The sequence below is a fragment of the Salvelinus fontinalis genome, chromosome 40 (assembly GCF_029448725.1).
Source record: "Salvelinus fontinalis isolate EN_2023a chromosome 40, ASM2944872v1, whole genome shotgun sequence".
In the NCBI taxonomy this organism is placed as follows: domain Eukaryota; kingdom Metazoa; phylum Chordata; class Actinopteri; order Salmoniformes; family Salmonidae; genus Salvelinus; species Salvelinus fontinalis.
The window spans coordinates 12558424-12580878 of NC_074704.1; the positions used below are offsets into that span (position 1 = coordinate 12558424).

Consider the following 22455-nt stretch of genomic DNA (forward strand, 5'->3'; position numbering starts at 1 on the left):
GCCTAGGGGCTGGGCCTAGGGGCTGGGCCTAGGGGCTGGGCCTAGAGGCAGGGCCGGTCATTGTACTGTGTGTGACCTTAATGTTTTATTGTGTTGTCAGCCACTCCAAATAATAACATGATGATGCCAAGATGATTCAATAATGATGTATTACTGATGATAATAATGATGTAAATCAGGGATGGGCAACTGGCGGTGCTGCCCACCCTTTTGAAGGCGCGCGGATGAAAAATAAATAGTGCTAAGTCGAAGTCTCAGCTTTGAGTGAGGAACCAGTCTTTGGACCGTCACTTGATGTTGTAATTAGCAGATGCTAATCTGACATCTGGAATTGATTTAGAATTTTAGGACCCCTTTTAGGTATCAACAAAAATATATAAAACAAATATTTGATTAAATATAGCATTTGGCCTTTACTACTATAGCCCAGAGAAAAGCATTGAATAACACATTCACAAATGGCAAAAAGGACAGTCCAAAAATAAATCAAAAGAAACAAGGTTTTGAAGTGTCTGTCCTAAATCTAGGAGATACAAGAATGCTCTTTTTTACACATATTTAACCCCTTATTTGGGTAGGCACGAAACTACCTCCATTCTTCAGACGAGTCCCGTCCTCTTCAGACGAATCCCGTTCTCTTCAGACGAGTCCCGTCCCCTTTAGACGAGTCCCCGTTGCCTTCAGACGAGTCCCGTCCCCTTCAGACGAGTCCCGTTGCCTTCAGACGAGTCCCGTTGCCTTCAGACGAGTCCCGTTGCCTTCAGACGAGTCCCGTTGCCTTCAGACGAGTCCCGTTGCCTTCAGACGAGTCCCGTCCCCTTCAGATCAGTCCCGTTGCCTTCAGACGAGTCCCGTTGCCTTCAGACGAGTCCCGTTGCTTTCCGATGAGTCCCGTTGCCTTCAGACGAGTCCCGTTGCCTTCAGACGAGTCCCGTTGCCTTCAGACGAGTCCCGTCCCCTTCAGACGAGTCCCGTCCCCTTCAGATCAGTCCCGTTGCCTTCAGACGAGTCCCGTTGCCTTCAGACGAGTCCCGTTGCCTTCAGACGAGTCCCGTTGCCTTCAGACGAGTCCTGTTGCTTTCCGATGAGTCCCGTTGCCTTCCGACGAGTCCCGTTACCTTCAGATGAGTCCCGTTACCTTCAGACGAGTCTCGTGGCACTTATGGGGGTCATAGAGCAAAACGGAGAGAACACCATCCTGTTCGTGAGTCTCGGACGTTAGACATTTTCGTGAGAAGACCGATTTTTGGGATGTCTCATGGTCTGACAAACACCGCTCTGTCACCTTTCACCACAGACTTGGAAATGAGACACTGTCGCATGTGGTGGATTGAGACGCATCCAATGCAAAAAAAAACAGATATCTCTACCTTAAACTGACAGATTGTGATTGGGATTTTTTTAAATGTATCACCGGTGCGTCAATCGACTCTAGAGGGTTAACTCCTGAGGTGCTGACCTGTTGCACCCTCTATAACCACTGTGATTACTATTGAACCCTGCTGGTCATCTATGAACGTTTTAACATCTTGAAGAATGACCTGGCCTTAATGTCCATGTACTCTTATAATCTCTACCCGGCACAGTCAGAAGAGGACTGGCCAACCCTCAGAGCCTGGTTCCTCTCTAGGTTTCTTCCTAGGTTCCAGCCTAGGAGTTTTTCCTAGTCACATTGCTTCTGTTTGTTTTTTTTTGCTGGGTTTCTGTATAAGCACTTTGACATCTGTTGATGTAAAAAGGGCTTTATAAATACATGTGATTGAGAGAGGAGGAGGGAGAGTGATTCTATATCAGCAGGGATGGGTAAACTTTTGGGGGGGATGGACTGATTTGTTGGTGGAAAAAGGTCAGTAATTAAAATATACAGGTCCATCATCATTCCTCCATTCTTTCTATCTGGTTGAAGAGTTGTGTGTGGCCTGAAGAGGTGTGTGTGTGGCCTGAAGTGGTGTGTGTGTGGCCTGAAGAGGTGTGCGTGGCCTGAAGAGTTGTGTGTGGCCTGAAGAGGTGTGTGTGTGGCCTGAAGAGGTGTGTGTGTGGCCTGAAGAGGTGTGTGTGTGGCCTGAAGTGGTGTGTGTGTGGCCTGAAGAGGTGTGCGTGGCCTGAAGAGGTGTGCGTGGCCTGAAGAGGTGTGCGTGACCTGAAGAGGTGTGTGTGGCCTGAAGAGGTGTGTGTGGCCTGAAGAGGTGTGTGTGTGGCCTGAAGAGGTGTGTGTGTGGCCTGAAGTGGTGTGTGTGTGGCCTGAAGAGGTGTGCGTGGCCTGAAGAGGTGTGTGTGGCCTGAAGAGGTGTGTGTGGCATGAAGAGGTGTGCGTGACCTGAAGAGGTGTGCGTGACCTGAAGAGGTGTGTGTGGCCTGAAGAGGTGTGTGACCTAAAGAGGTGTGTGTGGCCTGAAGAGGTGTGTGTGGCCTGAAGAGGTGTGTGTGGCCTGAAGAGGTGTGTGGCCTGAAGAGGTGTGTGTGTGGCCTGAAGAGGTGTGCGTGACCTGAAGAGGTGTGCGTGGCCTGAAGAGGTGTGCGTGACCTGAAGAGGTGTGTGTGACCTGAAGAGGTGTGTGTGACCTGAAGAGGTGTGCGTGACCTGAAGAGGTGTGTGTGGCCTGAAGAGGTGTGTGTGGCATGAAGAGGTGTGCGTGACCTGAAGAGGTGTGTGTGGCCTGAAGAGGTGTGTGACCTAAAGAGGTGTGTGTGGCCTGAAGAGGTGTGTGTGGCCTGAAGAGGTGTGTGTGGCCTGAAGAGGTGTGTGGCCTGAAGAGGTGTGTGTGTGGCCTGAAGAGGTGTGCGTGACCTGAAGAGGTGTGTGTGGCCTGAAGAGGTGTGCGTGACCTGAAGAGGTGTGCGTGACCTGAAGAGGTGTGCGTGACCTGAAGAGGTGTGTGTGACCTGAAGAGGTGTGTGTGACCTGAAGAGGTGTGCGTGACCTGAAGAGGTGTGCGTGACCTGAAGAGGTGTGCGTGACCTGAAGAGGTGTGCGTGACCTGAAGAGGTGTGTGGCCTGAAGAGGTGTGCGGCCTGAAGAGGTGTGTGTGACCTGAAGAGGTGTGTGTGGCCTGAAGAGGTGTGTGTGGCCTGAAGAGGTGTGTGGCCTGAAGAGGTGTGTGTGGCCTGAAGAGGTGTGTGTGGCCTGAAGAGGTGTGTGTGGCCTGAAGAGGTGTGTGTGACCTGAAGAGGTGTGTGTGACCTGAAGAGGTGTGTGGCCTGAAGAGGTGTGTGTGGCCTGAAGAGGTGTGTGGCCTGAAGGGGTTTTCTAACCCCGCCTCTTTAGGATGCACACAAAGATGAACAGTCAGCTAGAATGCAGTGTAACCTGTTCAACCTGTCTGGTGATGACAACACTGAAGTTACTTTACAGCTTCTGACCAGTAATGTAACAGGTGGGTTAGAATCTGATCCTTTTAGTTTGTAGTGTCTGATCAGTAATGTAACAGGTGGGTTAGAATCTGATCCTTTTGGTTTGTAGTGTCTGATCAGTAATGTAACAGGTGGGTTAGAATCTGATCCTTTTAGTTTGTAGTGTCTGATCAGTAATGTAACAGGTGGGTTAGAATCTGATCCTCGATCTGATCTTAGTCCTGACTCGGGGAAGAACAGGTGTGTTACTGTCATACAGCCTCCATTTTGACTGAGACACAGAGGAGACTTGACTGACAACACACAACTACAGTGAGTATATATATGTGTGTGAGAGAAAGAGATGTTTTAAAAGTTTGTTTGTGGTGTTTGACTATGTTGGCTTTGTTACCATGTCTACGTGTATACGTCTTTCCCAATATTTGCTTGTGAATGTTTGTTTCATGTCCAAGTTCAGCTGTTTGTTTGGTGTGTGTGTGTGTGTGTGTGTGTGTGTGTGTGTGTGTGTGTGTGTGTGTGTGTGTGTGTGTGTGTCTACGTGCAAATTAGTAGTCTCGCATTATGTCTGTTTTGGGTCATTTGAATTAAGTATTAATGAACCGTTTGCTATTATGTCATTCCAGATCAGTACACAAGATCCTCTGCTCTCGTCCACCCCCTCCTCTCTTCCTCTCCCCCTGTCTGCTATGGGGGGCTCCTCCTCTAAGAAGACTGTATTTGGGGGGAGAAAGAAGAAAAAGGACTCAGTGTTGACCTGGAGTGAACTGAAGGGAGCACTATCCAGTAAGAAACAGAAGAGAAGCATCATTATTCCTACTCCGGACAAACTGTCAGTGGATAATCTGAAGAGGAAGGTCCTCACTCGCAATAATACGTTTTCAGTGGCCGGGAAGAGGAAGGAGTCGCTGTCAATCAAGAGGCTGTCATTGGGTAACTCTAGGAAGGAGTCTGTGTCACCGAAGAGTCTTTCTCTGGGTAAGAGGAAGAAAGGAGAACAGAATATATTCTCTCTGCTTAACACCAAGAAGGAATCACCTCCACCAACCAAAGATATATCCTCTCTGCTTAACACCAAGAAGAAATCACCTCCACCAACCAAAAAGATATTCTCTCTGCTTAACACCAAGAAGGAATCACCTCCACCAACCAAAAAGATATTCTCTCTGCTTAACACCAAGAAGGAATCACCTCCACCAACCAAAAAGATATTCTCTCTGCTTAACACCAAGAAGGAATCACCTCCACCAACCAAAAAGATATTCTCTCTGCTTAACACCAAGAAGGAATCACCTCCACCAACCAAAAATATATCCTCTCTGCTTAACACCAAGAAGGAATCACCTCCACCAACCAAAAAGATATTCTCTCTGCTTAACACCAAGAAGGAATCACCTCCACCAACCAAAAAGACATTCTCTCTGCTTAACACCAAGAAGGAATCACCTCCACCAACCAAAAAGATATTCTCTCTGCTTAACACCAAGAAGGAATCACCTCCACCAACCAAAAAGATATTCTCTCTGCTTAACACCAAGAAGGAATCACCTCCACCAACCAAAAATACATTCTCTCTGCTTAACACCAAGAAGGAATCACCTCCACCAACCAAAAAGACATTCTCTCTGCTTAACACCAAGAAGGAATCACCTCCACCAACCAAAAAGATATTCTCTCTGCTTAACACCAAGAAGGAATCACCTCCCAAAGAGAGATTATCTCTGGCAAATGTTAACCCCTTACTTTAAACCTGACCTCGGCCCTGGACAGAGAGACGGATGGATGGACAGGCAGTCTGACAGACAAGCAGACAGGACAGACAGAGAAAATCAGATGGACAGACAGGTGGACAGACAGGTGGACACAGACAGACAGATGGACAGACAGAGAAATCGGTGGACAGACAGAGAGACCGGTGGACAGACAGAGAGAGACCGGTGGACGGACAGACAGAGAGAGACAGGTGGACAGACAGAGACAGGTGGACAGACAGACAGAGAGACCGGTGGACAGACAGAGACCGGTGGACAGACAGAGACAGGTGGACAGACAGAGAGACAGGTGGACAGACAGATGGACACAGAGAGTGTTCAGCTTGTAGTTTGTGTCCTTGTTCTTGTTCCTGGCAGCATCATAAAGACAGACATGATCAAGCGATGGCCGCACCCAGCGGCACGATGCCGCCAGGCATAACCAAGCGATCAGGCAGACAGACACAGATTAGGAATGTTTTCATTTTTCTGGCTCCATTTTCAGAGATTTTTTGGTACAAAAATAAGACTAAAAAACACTAAACAGATTTTTAAATGACAGAAAAAGAACAGTTTCTCAAAAATGTAGTCTTTTAATTTTGGGGGGAAATTATTTTTATGGTGAAAAATGTTTTCATATGTGCTTATGAAAATAATGCATATTAACAGGGATATCTAAATATTTTGAATATTCATAACCAGCATTTCCCTTTTATAGTTTCTCAGGTATGAGAGTTGGGGTACGTCCCAGTAATCTCTCCTTAAGGGTGGACCCGTTCACTACAGATGGACATACAGTCAGCGAGAGACAGGTGGACAGAGTCAGCGAGAGACAGGTGGACAGAGTCAGCGAGAGACAGGTGGACAGAGTCAACGAGAGACAGGTGGACAGAGTCAACGAGAGACAGGTGGACAGACAGTCAGCGAGAGACATGTGGACAGACAGCCAGCGAGAGACAGGTGGACAAACAGCCAGCGAGAGACAGATGGATGGATGGACAGACAGCGAGAGACAGATGGATGGACAGACAGCGAGAGACAGATGGATGGACAGTCAGCGAGAGACAGATGGACGGACAGTCAGCGAGAGACAGATGGACGGACAGTCAGCGAGAGACAGATGGACGGACAGTCAGCGAGAGACAGATGGACGGACAGTCAGCGAGAGACAGATGGACGGACAGACAGCGAGAGACAGATGGACGGACAGTCAGCGAGAGACAGATGGACGGACAGTCAGAGAGAGACAGATGGACGGACAGACAGCGAGAGACAGATGGATGGACAGACAGCGAGAGACAGATGGATGGACAGTCAGCGAGAGACAGATGGATGGACAGACAGCGAGAGACAGATGGATGGACAGTCAGCGAGAGACAGATGGATGGACAGTCAGCGAGAGACAGATGGATGGACAGTCAGCGAGAGACAGATGGATGGACAGTCAGCGAGAGACAGATGGATGGACAGTCAGCGAGAGACAGATGGATGGACAGTCAGCGAGAGACAGATGGATGGACAGTCAGTGAGAGACAGATGGATGGACAGTCAGCGAGAGACAGATGGATGGACAGTCAGCGAGAGACAGATGGATGGACAGTCAGTGAGAGACAGATGGATGGACAGACAGCGAGAGACAGATGGACGGACAGTCAGCGAGAGACAGATGGACGGACAGTCAGTGAGAGACAGATGGATGGACAGTCAGTGAGAGACAGATGGACAGTCAGTGAGAGACAGATGGATGGACAGTCAGCGAGAGACAGATGGATGGACAGTCAGTGAGAGACAGATGGATGGACAGACAGTGAGAGACAGATGGACAGACAGTCAGCGAGAGACAGATGGACGGACAGTCAGCGAGAGACAGATGGATGGACAGTCAGCGAGAGACAGATGGACATACAGTCAGCGAGAGACAGATGGATGGACAGTCAGCGAGAGACAGATGGACGGACAGTCAGCGAGAGACAGATGGACGGACAGTCAGTAGTGTTGTAGGTTCTCTTTAATAGAAGCGGTTTCCATCATTTCTGAACATGAAACTGATTGTGAGGTCACAGAAACAACCAGAACACATCAGTCTACAATACAGACTGGTCTATAGTCTATACATTCATTCTCTAGACAGCTAGACAGATAAGAGGAACTGCTGGCTGACGGCTCCAACGCCAAGACAACGACGCAACATCTAGGCAGTATTGGGCAACAGATGGCAGTTTTGAGAAGATACACCCTGATCTTCTCTTGACATATAAATTCCTGTTTGATCATGTGTCAAATGTCCCTGCAGCTGAGGCATCCAGTGTGGTGAATAAACTTGGTTCGAGTTTTTTCTAGTCGTCCGTTTGAGTTTTTACTCTGTTCAGAACCTAACAATACATTTAATAACAGTAAAATGTCTCTACAAATACCCCCCCTTCTTAAAACTCACCTAACATGTTGTACAGTACACACCTCTCCAACCCCTGCACACACACACAAACACACCTCTCCCCCTCACTGTATACACTCAGCGCAGACTATTCCCGTAAGATCAACAAAAACTGCATAAATAAAAAGTCAAATAAAAAATAAAAAGTCATAAATATAGAGTTCTGATGGCTTTTCTAGTGAGCCGGCTGGTGAAATGAACACAATGAACAGGAGGTTAGGTAGACAACATGTCAACACATCTCTGAGGAGTGTACATGGGACAATGTCAATAAAGTTGTTTCAAACAGAAATGTCAGTGCGGTAACTGTAGTTATTGGTCATGTTTCTGTAACATACAGGATCATCAGTCATACAAACAACGTCTCATCAATACAACTACAAATCACATCTATACAATAAAAACATTTAGCATGATTCAGAGATTCCCCCCCAAATAATCACACAGTGTGTGTGTGTGTGTGTGTGTGTGTGTGTGTGTGTGTGTGTGTGTGTGTGTGTGTGTGTGTGTGTGTGTGTGTGTGTGTGTGTGTGTGTGTCAGCTCTCTGTGGATGTCATCATGTCCTCTGTTCCCTTCAGGATGAGAGGAGCTCCCCTGGTCTTCTCCACCAGCTCCGCATCACGATTCTCATACGGCTGGAGAGGGATGGAGAGGCAGGATGAAGGGGATTAGGTGGAGGACGAGGAGAGAGGGGATGAAAGGAGAAAGAGAGAGAGTTAGTAAGGTCCAGCCATCGGAGAGAGGGCGAGAGAGACAGATGAAGAAAGAGAGAGAAATACAGTGTGGTGTCTTTCACAGAGGTGTTCAGTATCTGCATCTCTCCATGACAAGCACAGCAATAAACTGGATCACAGCGCTTACAGATATCCTCCCTGCTTCTCGACATGACAAGCACAGCAATAAACTGGATCACAGCGCTTACAGATATCCTCCCTGCTTCTCGACATGACAAGCACAGCAATAAACTGGATCACAGCATATACAGATATCCTCCCTGCTTCTCTCTCTGACAAGCACAGCAATAAACTGGATCACAGCGCATACAGATAGGAGAGACAATACAACGAAGCTATAACCTAAATAAAACCCAACTATAACCCACAATCTATTTATTTAGCCATTTCTGTGGGTGGCAGGTAGCCAAGCGGTGAAGCGTGTTGGGCCAGTAACCGAAATGGTTACTAGTTCGAATCCCCGAGACGACTAGGTGAAGAATCTGTCAACGTGCCCTTGAGCAAGGCACTTGAACCCTGATTGCTCCTGTAAGTGGCCCTGGATAAGAGCGTCTGCTAAAGGACTAATATGTTTAACTTCTAGTTTGTGTCCTTGTTCCTGGCAGCATCATAAAGACAGACATGATCAAGCGATGGCCGCACCCAGCGGCACGATGCCGCCAGGCATAACCAAGCGATCAGGCAGACAGACACAGATTAGGAATGTTTTTATTTTTCTGGCTTTATTTTCAGATTTTTTGGTACAAAAATAAAACTAAAAAACAGCAACATATTTTTTAAATGAAAGAAAGAAACGGTGTCTCTGTTAAATGGAGTATTATTCAATTTTTTACAATCTGGGGAAAAATATGTTTTCATACGTGCTTATGAAAATAATGCATATTAACAGCCATATTTATAAAACATCTAAATATTTAAGAATTTCCCTTTTATAGTTTCTCAGGTGTGAACATTTTCCCTTTTCAGATGGTGAGAGTTGGGGTACGTCCCAATAACCTCTCCTTTCTCCTGAAGGGTGCACTCGTTCATGACATTCCACACATCTGACAGCATTGGATTGGTGGAGGCACGGGCTAGAGGGAGTTCCCACCATATTTCTAATACCAGTCATTTCCTTTCAAATCAGTGAAGGGAAGTGAACGAGTGTACACTTTGGAAGGAAGAAGAGACAATTGGGACGTGGCCCAGGAGTGTAGAAGAGGACGACTTGCTTTCACTTGACCACTGGGGGGCGCTAATGTATATCACGCTTTACTGTGTGTGTGTGTGTGTGTGTGTGTGTGTGTGTGTGTGTGTGTGTGTGTGTGTGTGTGTGTGTGTGTGTGTGTGTGTGTGTGTGTGTGTAAAAAGTACAGTCCGTGTCATGGGTGGGGTGGGGTAAGTACGAGGGGAACATATTTGACTGTCACACCAGAGTTAGTGCAGAATAGCGTGCGACACTGAAATGTTTCCCTCCTGTATTGTGCCGTTTGTTCGTTCTCCATTAGTGACATCACTGACAGGATGTGTAAACGTTTAACTGGTGTTTGTGTGGGGTACTGTAAACAAACACACACACACACTCCTGTGTCTCCACACAGAGAGCAACGACACAGTGATGAGTCAGCCGTGTGTGTGTGTGTGTGTGTGTGTGTGTGTGTGTGTGTGTGTGTGTGTGTGTGTGTGTGTGTGTGTGTGTGTGTGTGTGTGTGTGTACACTCCCATGCCATAGCTACAGGTCACAGGAAGCATGACAAATAGTCAGACCCGTTTGAACCCCTTTAACATCTGGTTAACATCCCAACAGGCTGTCCAGGGGTGGCAGACAACCTTCCAACAACGTTCCAACAACGTTATAGAGACATTGTCAGTATCCAGAAAGTCTGTATGGAAAACAGTTGCATTATCAGAGTCCAGTACGGACCCAGCGGAAGACCAAAACGTTCCCTGCAGGGGCTGGCCTTACTCAACCGGACTCATTCAAGTCTTGGCGTTGTAGAAGGTCTCGTTCTCTCTAGACACACAGATTGAGACAGTGCATCTGCATTAGAAGCCTTGTTGACAGAGCAGAGAATCAGCCCCATCACTCTCAATCCATTATGTTTGATCAGGTCTCTTTTTACAAACAGCACGTAGGCGTCCCCACCTCTAGTCTCTAATAGCACACAGACACTTCTCCAAACAGTACGCTACCGTTCGTTTCCAAAGAATAATATCTGCATGATTAACTATTCATATTGTTCTATATAGAACAGACTGATAGGGCTGGTATGTTACAGTGTACATTACAAGCTAGCGCAACATACAGTATTTTAACAATGAGCCTCCAAACAATGAGCCTACAAACAATGAGCCTACAAACAATGGCAGATTCTGTTTGCTTGTAAAGGGAGGGGGAGATACCTGGTCAGTTGTACAACTGAAATGTGTCTTCCGCATTTAACCCAACCCCTCTGAATCAGGAGGTGGTTGTCGTGGAGGCCTGGTGGTTGTAGGGCTATTTTGTGACATTGTTAGGGTAGTCGTGGCACTGTAATTCTGTTGTTGTAGGTGTTTTAGTGGTATTGTGTAACGTTGTCGTTATTGTAGGTGTTTTAGTGGTATTTTGTTATGTTGTCGTTATTGTAGGTGTTGTCGTGCATTGTGTTACGTTGTACTTATTGTAAGTGTTGTCATGGTATTTTGTTATGTTGTCGTTATTGTAGGTGTTGTCGTGGTATTTTGTTATGTTGTCGTTATTGTAGGTGTTGTCGTGGCATTGTGTTACGTTGTACTTATTGTAAGTGTTGTCATGGTATTTTGTTATGTTGTCGCTATTGTAGGTGTTGTCGTGGTATTGTGTTACATTGTCATTGTTGTAGGTGTTGCCATGGTATTTTGTTACGTGGTAGTAGTCACTTTAGTGGTCTTTCGTCCATTGTAGTAATTGTTTTAATGTTTTGTTAAGTTGCAGTGGTTATAGTGGTTGATGTTGTTACGGTGTGTCAGTCCATGGTGGTTGCTATGGTATAGTTTGGAGGCCATAACGTTGTTGTTACGGTGTAGTTGATGTCATTGTGACGGTGTAGCCACGTTGTTGTCACAGGACTGTTAGCTAGTTGTCTGGGAATGGTGATGAAAGTTGCTATAGCACCCTGTCAGTGTTGACATTTTTACGGTGTAACTGCTTGTTACGTCGTCTGTCACCTATATGTGTCTACTGTCCTCGTCTAATCGTCTGTGTCCGAGTGGTCGCCGTGGGGACGTATATGATTGTTGTCGTCGTTGTGGTTGTCGTGGTGATTGTTGCCGTTGCTCTCGGAGAGTACCTCTTGCTCCAGGGTGTTGCAGCGCATGCCGGACAGCGTGTCTTTGTGGCCGGCGCCGCCGCGGCGACACAGGCAGCAGAGGATCCGCTTGAAGGTCTGTAACATGTCCGTGTCTCTGAAGCTGTAGATGATGGGGTTGACCAGGGAGTTACACTCAGCCAGGACCAGGCAGTACTTCTCATAACGCAGCACCTGGCACCATTCACAGCCCAGACCATCCAACATCAACAACACCAGGCCCGGGGTCCAGCAGATCACAAAACAACCTGGAGGAGGAGGAGGAGGAGGGAGAGAGATAGTTGTAAAAATTCAGCTGGTCAGTGAATACTGTACACACACAGAGTCAGTATCCACTGTCAGTGTGTGGCTTGGGGTTGGTCGGACAGATCTGATTTCATTATGATAATATTCAATTACACAATTTCACGCCTCAGGAATTCACTGTACACTCACACACACACACACACACACACACACACACACACACACACACACACACACACACACACACACACACACACACACACACACACACACACACACACACACACACACACACTCTGTGACAGAGAGAAAAGGGGAGGTTGAAATGGAGGAGTGTTTTTGTGTCGTGGTGGTTTAACTATGCTGTTCCCTGTCAGGACATGCAGACATTCCTCGCTCACATTTTTGTTATACTATCCTTGTGGCGACCAAACAATTGATTCACATTCAAAATCCTATTTTCCCTGACATCTAACCCTAAACCTAACCCTGAATTAGCCTTTTTCCTTGTGAGGACCGGCGAAATGTCCACCATTGTCTGAATGTTCTTTGTTTTACTATCCTGTGAGGACTTCTGGTATCCAGTGAAACCCAAAACACACACAGCCTCTCTCACTCACACTTGCCATGCCAGAAAGAGAGACAACCAGAAATTCAAGGATTGCATATGAGCCTATATGTGAGAAACAGAGACATCAAATTCCTTCGAGGAATTTAATCAGAAGTTAAAAATGCTGGAGCAGAAGCTTGGGAGAGAAGCAGGAAAGAGGAGAAGGAAGGAAGGAAGGAGGAAGGGAGGGAGAGAGTGAGGGATGTGGGGGGGAAGTTGAGTGTCTTGCTAAACAAGTTGGGACAAGCCAGAGAGGTGCCTGCATATGAGCGAGAGAGAGCCGAGAGCGAGAGAGAGCGAGAGAGAGCGAGAGAGCGCGAGAGCGCGAGAGCGCGAGAGAGCGAGAGAGAGAGAGAGAGTGTGTGTGTGTGTGTGTGTGTGTGTATACAGTTGAAGTCAGAATTTTACATACACTTAGGTTGGAGTCATTAAAACTTGTTTTTCAACCACTCCATAAATTTCTTGTTAACAAACTATAGTTTTGGCAAGTCGGTTAAGACATCTACTTTGTGCATGACAAGTAATTTTTTCAACAATTGTTTACAGACAGATTATTTCACTTATAATTCGCTGTATCACAATTCCAGGGGGCCAGAAGTTTACATACACTAAGTTGACTGTGCCTTTAAACTGATTGGAAAATTCCAGAAAATTATGTCATGGCTTTAGAAGCTTCTGATAGGCTCATTGACATAATTTGAGTCAATTGGAGGTGTGCCTGTGGATGTATTTCAAGGCCTACCTTCAAACTCAGTGCCTCTTTGCTTGACATCATGGGAAAATCAAAAGAAATCAGCCAAGACCTCAGAAAAAAGACCTCACCAAGTCTGGTTCATCCTCGGGAGCAATTTCCAAACGCCTGAAGGTACCACGTTAATCTGTACAAACAATAATACTCAAGTATAAACACCATGGGACCACGCAGCCGTCGTACTGCTCAGGAAGGAGATGCGTTCTGTCTCCTAGACATGAACGTACTTTGGTGCGAAAAGTGCAAATCAATCCCAGAACAGCAAAATACTTTGTGAAGATGCTGGAGGAAACAGGTACAAAAGTATTTATATCCACAGTAAAACGAGATCTATATCGACATAACCTGAAAGGCCGCTCAGCAAGGAAGAAACCACTGCTCTAAAACCACCATAAAAAAAGCCAGACTACGGTTTGTACATGGGGACAAAGATCGTACTTTTTGGAGAAATGCCCTCTGGTCTGATGAAACAAAAATAGAACTGTTTAGCCATAATGACCATCGTTATGTTTGGAGGAGAAAGGGGGAGGCTTGCAAGGCGAAGAACACCATCCCAACCGTGAAGCACGGGGTTGGCAGCATCATGTTGTGGGGGTGCTTTGCTGCAGGAGAGACTGGTGCACTTCACAAAATAAGGAAAATTATGTGAATATATTGAAGCAACTTCTCAAGACATTGTGGTAGTTATTGTTACATATAGGGACAGATATAATATTATAGAGCAAAGACATGTGTGCATCAATCCACAGGAGGAGAAGATGACACTTGGTGCATCTGATAGCTCTGATGAGGGAAGTACAAAGGCCAAAGCCATAAGTGCATAAGTGTTTAGGGTAAAAAGGAGGAGGTGACACTTAAGTGCATTATCTATTATAGAGGACAGGAAACCAAAGATTAACAGACATAAGTGTAATGGCCAAAACCATAAGTGCCTAAGTGCTTAGGGTAAAGAGGAGGAGGTGACACTTAAGTGCATTATCTATTATAGAAAGGGCTAGATACCAAAGATTAGATAGAGAGGAACAAAACATAAGTATAATAGCCAAGGCCATCAGTGCTTAGGGTAAGAATATCATTCTTAGGAAATGAAAGGGTCCTGCCACCATTATAATCTAATCAAAAGCAGATGTGGGCGTTAACAAGCAAGCTCTGAGATGAAAAGAAAATGAGGGAGAAAGATCAAGAGAAGCTATTTTCATATAAAGGGAGGGTACTCTATACGTTAGGCAAAGACAGAAGTCCTATAAAGGCAGGACTCTGTGATATGAGAAGTTAGTCTTTTTCCATGGAGGGGTGCTACCCTGTTACGGTTTGTAATGGGGTCCTTTCATGGAAAGGCTCATTTTTGCTACTTTGTATTAAAGTCTATATTGAATTCACAAGTTCTTGTAAGAGTGTTATATTTCTGAGACGATTCTCCACGACAACATCAGTCAGGAAGCTTGGTCGCAAATGGGTCTTCCAAATGGACAATGACCCCAAGCATACTTCTAAAGTTGTGTTAAGGAAGACAAAGTCAAGGTATTGGAGTGGCCATCACAAGGCCCTGACCTCAATCCTATAGAAAATGTGTGGGCAGAACTGAAAAAGCGTGTGCGAGCAAGGAGGCCTACAAACCTGACTCAGTTACACCAGCTCTGTCAGGAGGAATGGGCCAAAATTCACCCAACTTATTGTGGGAAGCTTGTGGAAGGCTACCCACTGGCTCCAGGTCATCTATACGTCTTTGCTAGGTAAAGCCTCGCCTTATCTCAGCTCACTGGTCACCATAGCAGCACCCACTCGTAGCACGCGCTCCAGCAGGTATATTTCACTGGTCAACCCCAAAGCCAATTCCTCCTTTGGCCGCCTTTCTTTCCAGTTCTCTGCTGCCAATGACTGTAACGAATTGCAAAAATCACTGAAGCTGGAGACTCAAATCTCCCTCTCTAACTTTAAGCACCAGCTGTCAGAGCAGTTCACAGATCACTGCATATAGCCCATCTGTAAACAGCCCATCCAACTACATCATCCTCATACTGTTATTTATTTTTGTTGCTCCTTTGCACACCAGTATCTCTACTTGCACATTCATCTTCTTCACATCTACCACTCCAGTGTTTAATGGCTAAATCTGAATTATTTTGCCACTATGGCCTATTTATTGCCTTTACCGCCCTTATCTTACCTCATTTGCACACACTGTATATATACTTTTTTATTGTGTTATTGACTGTATGTTTGTTATTCCGTGTGTAACTCTGTGTTGTTGTTTGTGTCGCACTGCTTTTCTTTATCTTGGCCAGGTCGCAGTTGTAAATGAGAACTTGATCTCAACTAGCCTACCTGGTTAAATAAAATGTAATTTCTTTATTTTTTATAAAAGGTTGACCCAAGTTAAACAATTTAAAGGCAATGCTACCAAATACTAATTGAGTGTGTGTAAACTTCTGACCCACTGGGAATGTGATGAACGAAACAATAGCTGAAATAAATCACTACTATTATTCTGACATTTCACATTCTTAAAATAAAGTGGTGATCCTAACTGACCTAAGACAGGGAATTTTTACTAGGATTAAATGTCAGGAATTGTGAAAAACTGAGTTTAAATGTCTTTGGCTAAGGTGCATGTAAACCTCCCGACTTCAACTGTGTGTGTGTGTGTGTGTGTGTGTGTGTGTGTGTGTGTGTGTGTGTGTGTGTGTGTGTGTGTGTGTGTGTGTCCCTCTTCACCCAGGATCATAGAAACAGTCTTCATCAGGTTGAACACAGTCTCCTTGTGTCGTATCTGGCTGGTGTGCTGAGACATCCTCTGGCTCTTGTGTCTGACGTACACAAAGATCCTGGTGTAGGCAGCCACCATGAGAGAGAAGGTGAACAGGTTGAGCACAGCCCAGAACACCAGGTAGGAGCGTTTGTACATGGGGGCCATGGTGGAGCAGTTCTCCAGGTCACACAGACAGTGCCAGCCCATGGTGGGAACCAGGCCCATGAAGATGGCTAGGCCCCAGATAAGGGCGATGAGCAGCACCACGCGGCGGTTGGTCATCTTACTGTGGAGCTGAGATGATATATACTTTATTAGTCCATAACAGATGGAAATGTGTTACCGCTTTCTCTCGGCCACTCTTGATATACTTCTACTGTAATATCAACACACACACACACACACACACACACACACACACACACACACACACACACACACACACACACACACACACACCTGCATGGTGAAGATGGTCTGGTGGCGCTCCAAGGCGATGGCCAGGAGGTTCAACACCGATGCTGTCAGACTGGAGTCGATCAGGGTCTGGAGGGAGGATTAATGACACAAATATTAATGTCCACAAAGTTTGTTGCTTCAGTGTCTTTAGATATTTTTGTCAGATGTTACTATGGAATGCTGAAGTACATTACTCATCTCATATGTATATACTGTACTCTATACCATCCACTGCATCTTGCCTATGCCGTTCGGCCATCATTCATATATTTTTGTATGTACATATTCTTATTCATTCCTTTACACTTGTGTGTATAAAGTAATTGTTGTGAAATTGTGAGGTTAGATTACTCGTTGGTTATTACTGCATTGTCGGAACTAGAAGCACAAGCATTTCGTTACACTCGCATTAACATCTGCTAACCATGTGTATGTGACAAATAACATTTTATTTTATTTTATTTGTAATTACAAGCATTTCATAAGTGTCAAAGGCTTTTATTGACAATTACATGAAGTTGATGCAAAGAGACAATATTTGCAGTGTTGACCCTTCTTTTTCAAGACCTCTGCAGTCCGTCCTGGCATGCTGTCAATTAACTTCTGGGCCACATCCTGACTGATGGCAGGATGAATTCTTGGAGTTTGTCAGAATGTGGGTTTTTGTTTGTCCACCCGCCTCTTGAGGACTGACCACAAGTTCTCAAAGGGATTAAGGTCTGGGGAGTTTCCTGGCCATGGACCCAAAATATCGATGCTTTGTTCCCCGAGCCACTTATTATCACTTTTGCCTTATGGCAAGGTCATCATGCTGGAAAAGGCATTGTTCGTCACCAAACTGTTCCTGGATGGTTGGGAGAAGTTGCTCTCGGATGATGTGTTGGTACCATTCTTTATTCATGGCTGTGTTCTTAGGCAAAATTGTGAGTGAGCCCACACCCTTGGCTGAAAAGCAACCCCACACATGAATGGTCTCAGGATGCTTTACTGTTGGCATGACACAGGACTGATGCGAGCACTCACCTTGTCTTCTCCAGACAAGCTTTTTTCTGGATGCCCCAAAAAATCGGAAAGGGGATTCATCAGAGAAGATGACTTTATCCCAGTCCTCAGCAGTCCAATCCCTGTACCTTTTTGCAGAATATCAGTCTGTCCCTGATGTTTTTCCTGGAGAGAAGTGGCTTCTTTGCTGCCCTTCTTGACACCAGGCCATCCTCCAAAAGTCTTCGCCTCACTGTGCGTGCAGATGCACTCACACCTGCCTGCTGCCATTCCTGAGCAAGCTCTGTACTGGTGGTGCCCCGATCCTGCAGCTGAATCAACTTTAGGAGACGTTCCTGGCGCTTGCTGGACTTTCTTGGGCGCCCTGAAGCCTTCTTCACAACAATGGAACCGCTCTCCTTTAAGTTCTTGATAATCCGATAAATGGTTGATTTAGGTACAATCTTACTGGCAGCAATATCCTTTCCTGTGAAGCCCTTTTTGTGCAAAGCAATGATGACGGCACATGTTTCCTTGCAGGTAACCATGGTTGACAGAGGAAGAACAATGATTCCAAGCACCACCCTCCTTTTGAAGCTTCCAGTCTGTTATTCAAACTCAATTAGCATGACAGAGGGATCTCCAGCCTTGTCCTCGTCAACACTCACACCTGTGTTAACGAGCGAATCACTGACATGATGTCAGCTGGTCCTTTTGTGGCAGGGCTAAAATGCAGTGGAAATGTTTTTGGGGGATTCAGTTAATTTGCATGGCAAAGAGGGACTTATGAAATTAATTGCAATTCATCTGATCACTCTTCATAACATTCTGGAGTATATGCAAATTGCCATCATACAAACTGAGGCAGCAGACTGAAAATTAATATTTGTGTCATTCTCAAAACTTTTGGCCACGACTGTACATGTGTGCCGGGTTCCTCAACATTAACTGCTGGACCACAGCGGCCACAAGGGTCCTTTTTTCAACTATGTGGGCCTTTTGCTCATAATAGCTTAGTAAACATAAATCAGACAAACCTACAATACTTTGACAGGAAAAGTTTTCCCAGTTTGAAAGAAAAAATGTGGATTAATCGATTCATGGGCCCTAGCAAGCATCAACTCGGGGACGGACCAGGATCAGAAATCAGCCCAGGCTTTTCTGACATGCCGGCCCATTTTTTCCTCAAGGACCTCATCACTAGCTAAATAATGCTAATTATGTGGAAAAAAAAACTGTCCTTTGGCCAGTCCATTTCTGCATCAACTAATCCTATGGGGAAAACTTGTCTTGTGTTCCTGACCATTGGTTCTTGGGACAGATTGATGGTCCGGTGTTAGTTTGGGTTAGGGTGTGTGTTGGACTCTCCTACCTGGCGTACAAACCACTGGTTCTTGGGACAGAGTGATGGTCCGGTGTTAGTTAGGGTTAGGGTGTGTGTTGGACTCTCCTACCTGGCGTACAAACCACTGGTTCTTGGGACAGAGTGATGGTCCGGTGTTAGTTCGGGTTAGGGTGTGTGTTGGACTCTCCTACCTGGCGTACAAACCACTGGTTCTTGGACAGCTTGATGGTCCAGGGCCCAGTGTGGAACATAAGGTGCAGGTAGGCGATACCTGAGAACAGGTCTGCTGCTGCCAGGTTGCCTAGGGGATAGTAGACAAGGACATTAGTAGGGTTGCTAAGGGGGGTAATATTACTGGTAACTTTCTAAAATGTACCAATAAACTCCTGGATTTTAGGGGATTTTCACAGATATAAAGAATATGACATAAATATGACTCAATGTTTTGAAAGTATAATTTACCAAAGATATTGTAGATTTAAAAATGACCAAAACTTCTGAAAATTCTGTTAAGTTTGGTAAATTAGTGGGAGCAGCTGCTAATTGACAGACACACACACACACACACACACCCTACCTAGCAGATAGTAGATAGGGAAGTGGAATCGTCGGTTGATGAAGATGGCCACCATGACCAGGATGTTGGCCAGGATGACGATGACAGACACACCCATGCCCAGGCTCACCACCACGTAGTCCCGAGGACGCCAGTGGTCGCTGATGTTCTTGCCACTTTGTTCGTAGAAGAACTGCACTGTACGGTTGTAGTAGCACCCGGGGATGTCGTCTGTCAACTTGTCCATCTTGACCAATCAGAGGGGGTGGATGGGGTGGAGCGTAGAGTGGGCAGGAGTTAAGTGGAGTGAGGGGGACCAATTGGATTGTCCGGACGGATGAGCGGTGACGGGGGTTCGAGTGGATGGGACTCGCCCTATTGGTGGGTTTGGGGTGGTCTCGCCATGAGGGGTGGGAGGGAATGGACAGCCTCCAGTTTGATTGACGTCTATCTCCTCCAATCGTGTGTGGGCTGAGACGTTGTCCCTTCTCTTTGGTCTGTTGGGGGAAAGAGAAGTAGAATATTTAACAACATAGTTGAAGACACACTCTCTATTTTAATTATGACTAGCGTTAGGAGTTTTTCCTTTAGAGCCCTCGACTCGGGTCTAGAGACTTTCCTTTAGAGCCCTCAACTCGGGTCTAGAGACTTTCCTTTAGAGCCCTCAACTCGGGTCTAGAGACTTTCCTTTAGAGCCCTCAACTCGGGTCTAGAGACTTTCCTTTAGAGCCCTCAACTCGGGTCTAGAGACTTTCCTTTAGAGCCCTCAACTCGGGTCTAGAGACTTTCCTTTAGAGCCCTCAACTCGGGTCTAGAGACTTTCCTTTAGAGCCCTCAACTCGGGTCTAGAGACTTTCCTTTAGAGCCCTCAACTCGGGTCTAGACTTTCCTTTAGAGCCCTCAACTCGGGTCTAGAGACTTTCCTTTAGAGCCCTCAACTAGGGTAGAGAGACTTTCCTTTAGAGCCCTCAACTAGGGTAGAGAGACTTTCCTTTAGAGCCCTCAACTCGGGTCTAGAGACTTTCCTTTAGAGCCCTCAACTCGGGTCTAGAGACTTGCCTTTAGAGCCCTCAACTAGAGATGTTCCTGGTCCTGAGGTTAACACTGATGAAACATCCTTCCTGTAACAAACATCCCTACAGCAGGTTGTTCTGGTCCTGAGGTTAACACTGATGAAACATCCTCCATGTAACAAACATCCCAACTAGAGGTCTAGAGACTTTCCTTTAGAGCCCTCAACTCGGGTCTAGAGACTTTCCTTTAGAGCCCTCAACTCGGGTCTAGAGACTTTCCTTTAGAGCCCTCAACTCGGGTCTAGAGACTTTCCTTTAGAGCCCTCAACTCGGGTCTAGAGACTTTCCTTTAGAGCCCTCAACTCGGGTCTAGAGACTTTCCTTTAGAGCCCTCAACTCGGGTCTAGAGACTTTCCTTTAGAGCCCTCAACTCGGGTCTAGAGACTTTCCCTTAGAGCCCTCAACTTGGGTCTAGAGACTTTCCTTTAGAGCCCTCAACTCGGGTCTAGAGACTTGACTTTAGAGCCCTCAACTAGAGATGTTCCTGGTCCTGGGGTTAACACTGATGAAACATCCTTCCTGTAACAAACATCCCTACAGCGGGTTGTTCTGGTCCTGAGGTTAACACTGATGAAACATCCTTCCTGTAACAAACATCCCTACAGCAGGTTGTTCTGGTCCTGAGGTTAACACTGATGAACCAGCATCCCTACAGCAGGTTGTTCTGGTCCTGAGGTTAACACTGATGAACCAGCATCATCCCTACAGCAGGTTGTCCTGGTCCTGAGGTTAACACTGATGAACCAGCATCCCTGTAACAAACATCCCTACAGCAGGTTGCTCTGGTCCTGAGGTTAACACTGATGAACCAGCATCCCTGTAACAAACATCCCTACAGCAGGTTGCTCTGGTCCTGAGGTTAACACTGATGAAGCAGCATCCCTACAGCAGGTTGTTCTGGTCCTGAGGTTAACACTGATGAACCAGCATCCCTGTAACAAACATCCCTACAGCAGGTTGCTCTGGTCCTGAGGTTAACACTGATGAAACAGCATCCCTACAGCAGGTTGTTCTGGTCCTGAGGTTAACACTGATGAAGCAGCATCCCTACAGCAGGTTGCTCTGGTCCTGAGGTTAACACTGATGAACCAGCATCCCTACAGCAGGTTGCTCTGGTCCTGAGGTTAACACTGATGAAGCAGCATCCCTACAGCAGGTTGCTCTGGTCCTGAGGTTAACACTGATGAAGCAGCATCCCTACAGCAGGTTGTTCTGGTCCTGAGGTTAACACTGATGAACCAGCATCCCTCTGCAGGTTGCTCTGGTCCTGAGGTTAACACTGATGAACCAGCATCCCTACAGCAGGTTGTTCTGGTCCTGAGGTTAACACTGATGAAGCAGCATCCCTACAGCAGGTTGCTCTGGTCCTGAGGTTAACACTGATGAACCAGCATCCCTACAGCAGGTTGTTCTGGTCCTGAGGTTAACACTGATGAACCAGCATCCCTACAGCAGGTTGTTCTGGTCCTGAGGTTAACACTGATGAAGCAGCATCCCTACAGCAGGTTGCTCTGGTCCTGAGGTTAACACTGATGAACCAGCATCCCTACAGCAGGTTGTTCTGGTCCTGAGGTTAACACTGATGAAGCAGCATCCCTACAGCAGGTTGTTCTGGTCCTGAGGTTAACACTGATGAACCAGCATCCCTCTGCAGGTTGCTCTGGTCCTGAGGTTAACACTGATGAACCAGCATCCCTACAGCAGGTTGTCCTGGTCCTGAGGTTAACACTGATGAAGCAGCATCCCTACAGCAGGTTGTTCTGGTCCTGAGGTTAACACTGATGAACCAGCATCCCTACAGCAGGTTGCTCTGGTCCTGAGGTTAACACTGATGAACCAGCATCCCTACAGCAGGTTGTTCTGGTCCTGAGGTTAACACTGATGAACCAGCATCCCTACAGCAGGTTGTTCTGGTCCTGAGGTTAACACTGATGAAGCAGCATCCCTCTGCAGTGTTGACTGTAAACCAGGCAGCTGGGGTTTAGATAACAACAGCATTCCTTCTAGCTCAGTGTGTGATCTGTGTCGTCTTTACTGAACCAGATGTTACCTATGTAGTGATGTCTTCATTCTAGCAGGTTAGTGGACTGAAGGTAGTGATTTACAGTAACG

General features: G+C 46.3%; 2 protein-coding genes across 2 annotated transcripts in view; one reads left to right on the plus strand and one right to left on the minus strand.

The window, feature by feature from the left end:
* Window positions 1–4022: 4022 nt before the first annotated feature.
* LOC129839475 (uncharacterized) lies at window positions 4023–9274 on the plus strand. Its single transcript, XM_055906956.1, has 2 exons — window positions 4023–5825; window positions 9212–9274. Exon 1 carries the CDS (start codon window positions 4038–4040, stop codon window positions 5094–5096), a length of 1059 nt encoding a protein of 352 aa, XP_055762931.1. The 5' UTR covers window positions 4023–4037; the 3' UTR covers window positions 5097–5825; window positions 9212–9274.
* The window catches only part of lpar2b (lysophosphatidic acid receptor 2b), a 50184-nt gene continuing 34818 nt past the window's right edge, over window positions 7090–22455 (minus strand). The window contains exons 2-7 of the mRNA XM_055906955.1: window positions 19292–19767; window positions 18906–19015; window positions 16389–16475; window positions 15896–16223; window positions 11556–11821; window positions 7090–8169 (exon numbers count right to left, since the gene is read on the minus strand). Coding sequence (XP_055762930.1) covers window positions 8071–8169; window positions 11556–11821; window positions 15896–16223; window positions 16389–16475; window positions 18906–19015; window positions 19292–19517 — 1116 coding nt within the window. The 5' untranslated portion in view covers window positions 19518–19767 and the 3' untranslated portion in view covers window positions 7090–8070. The remainder of the gene's footprint in view (window positions 8170–11555; window positions 11822–15895; window positions 16224–16388; window positions 16476–18905; window positions 19016–19291; window positions 19768–22455) is intronic.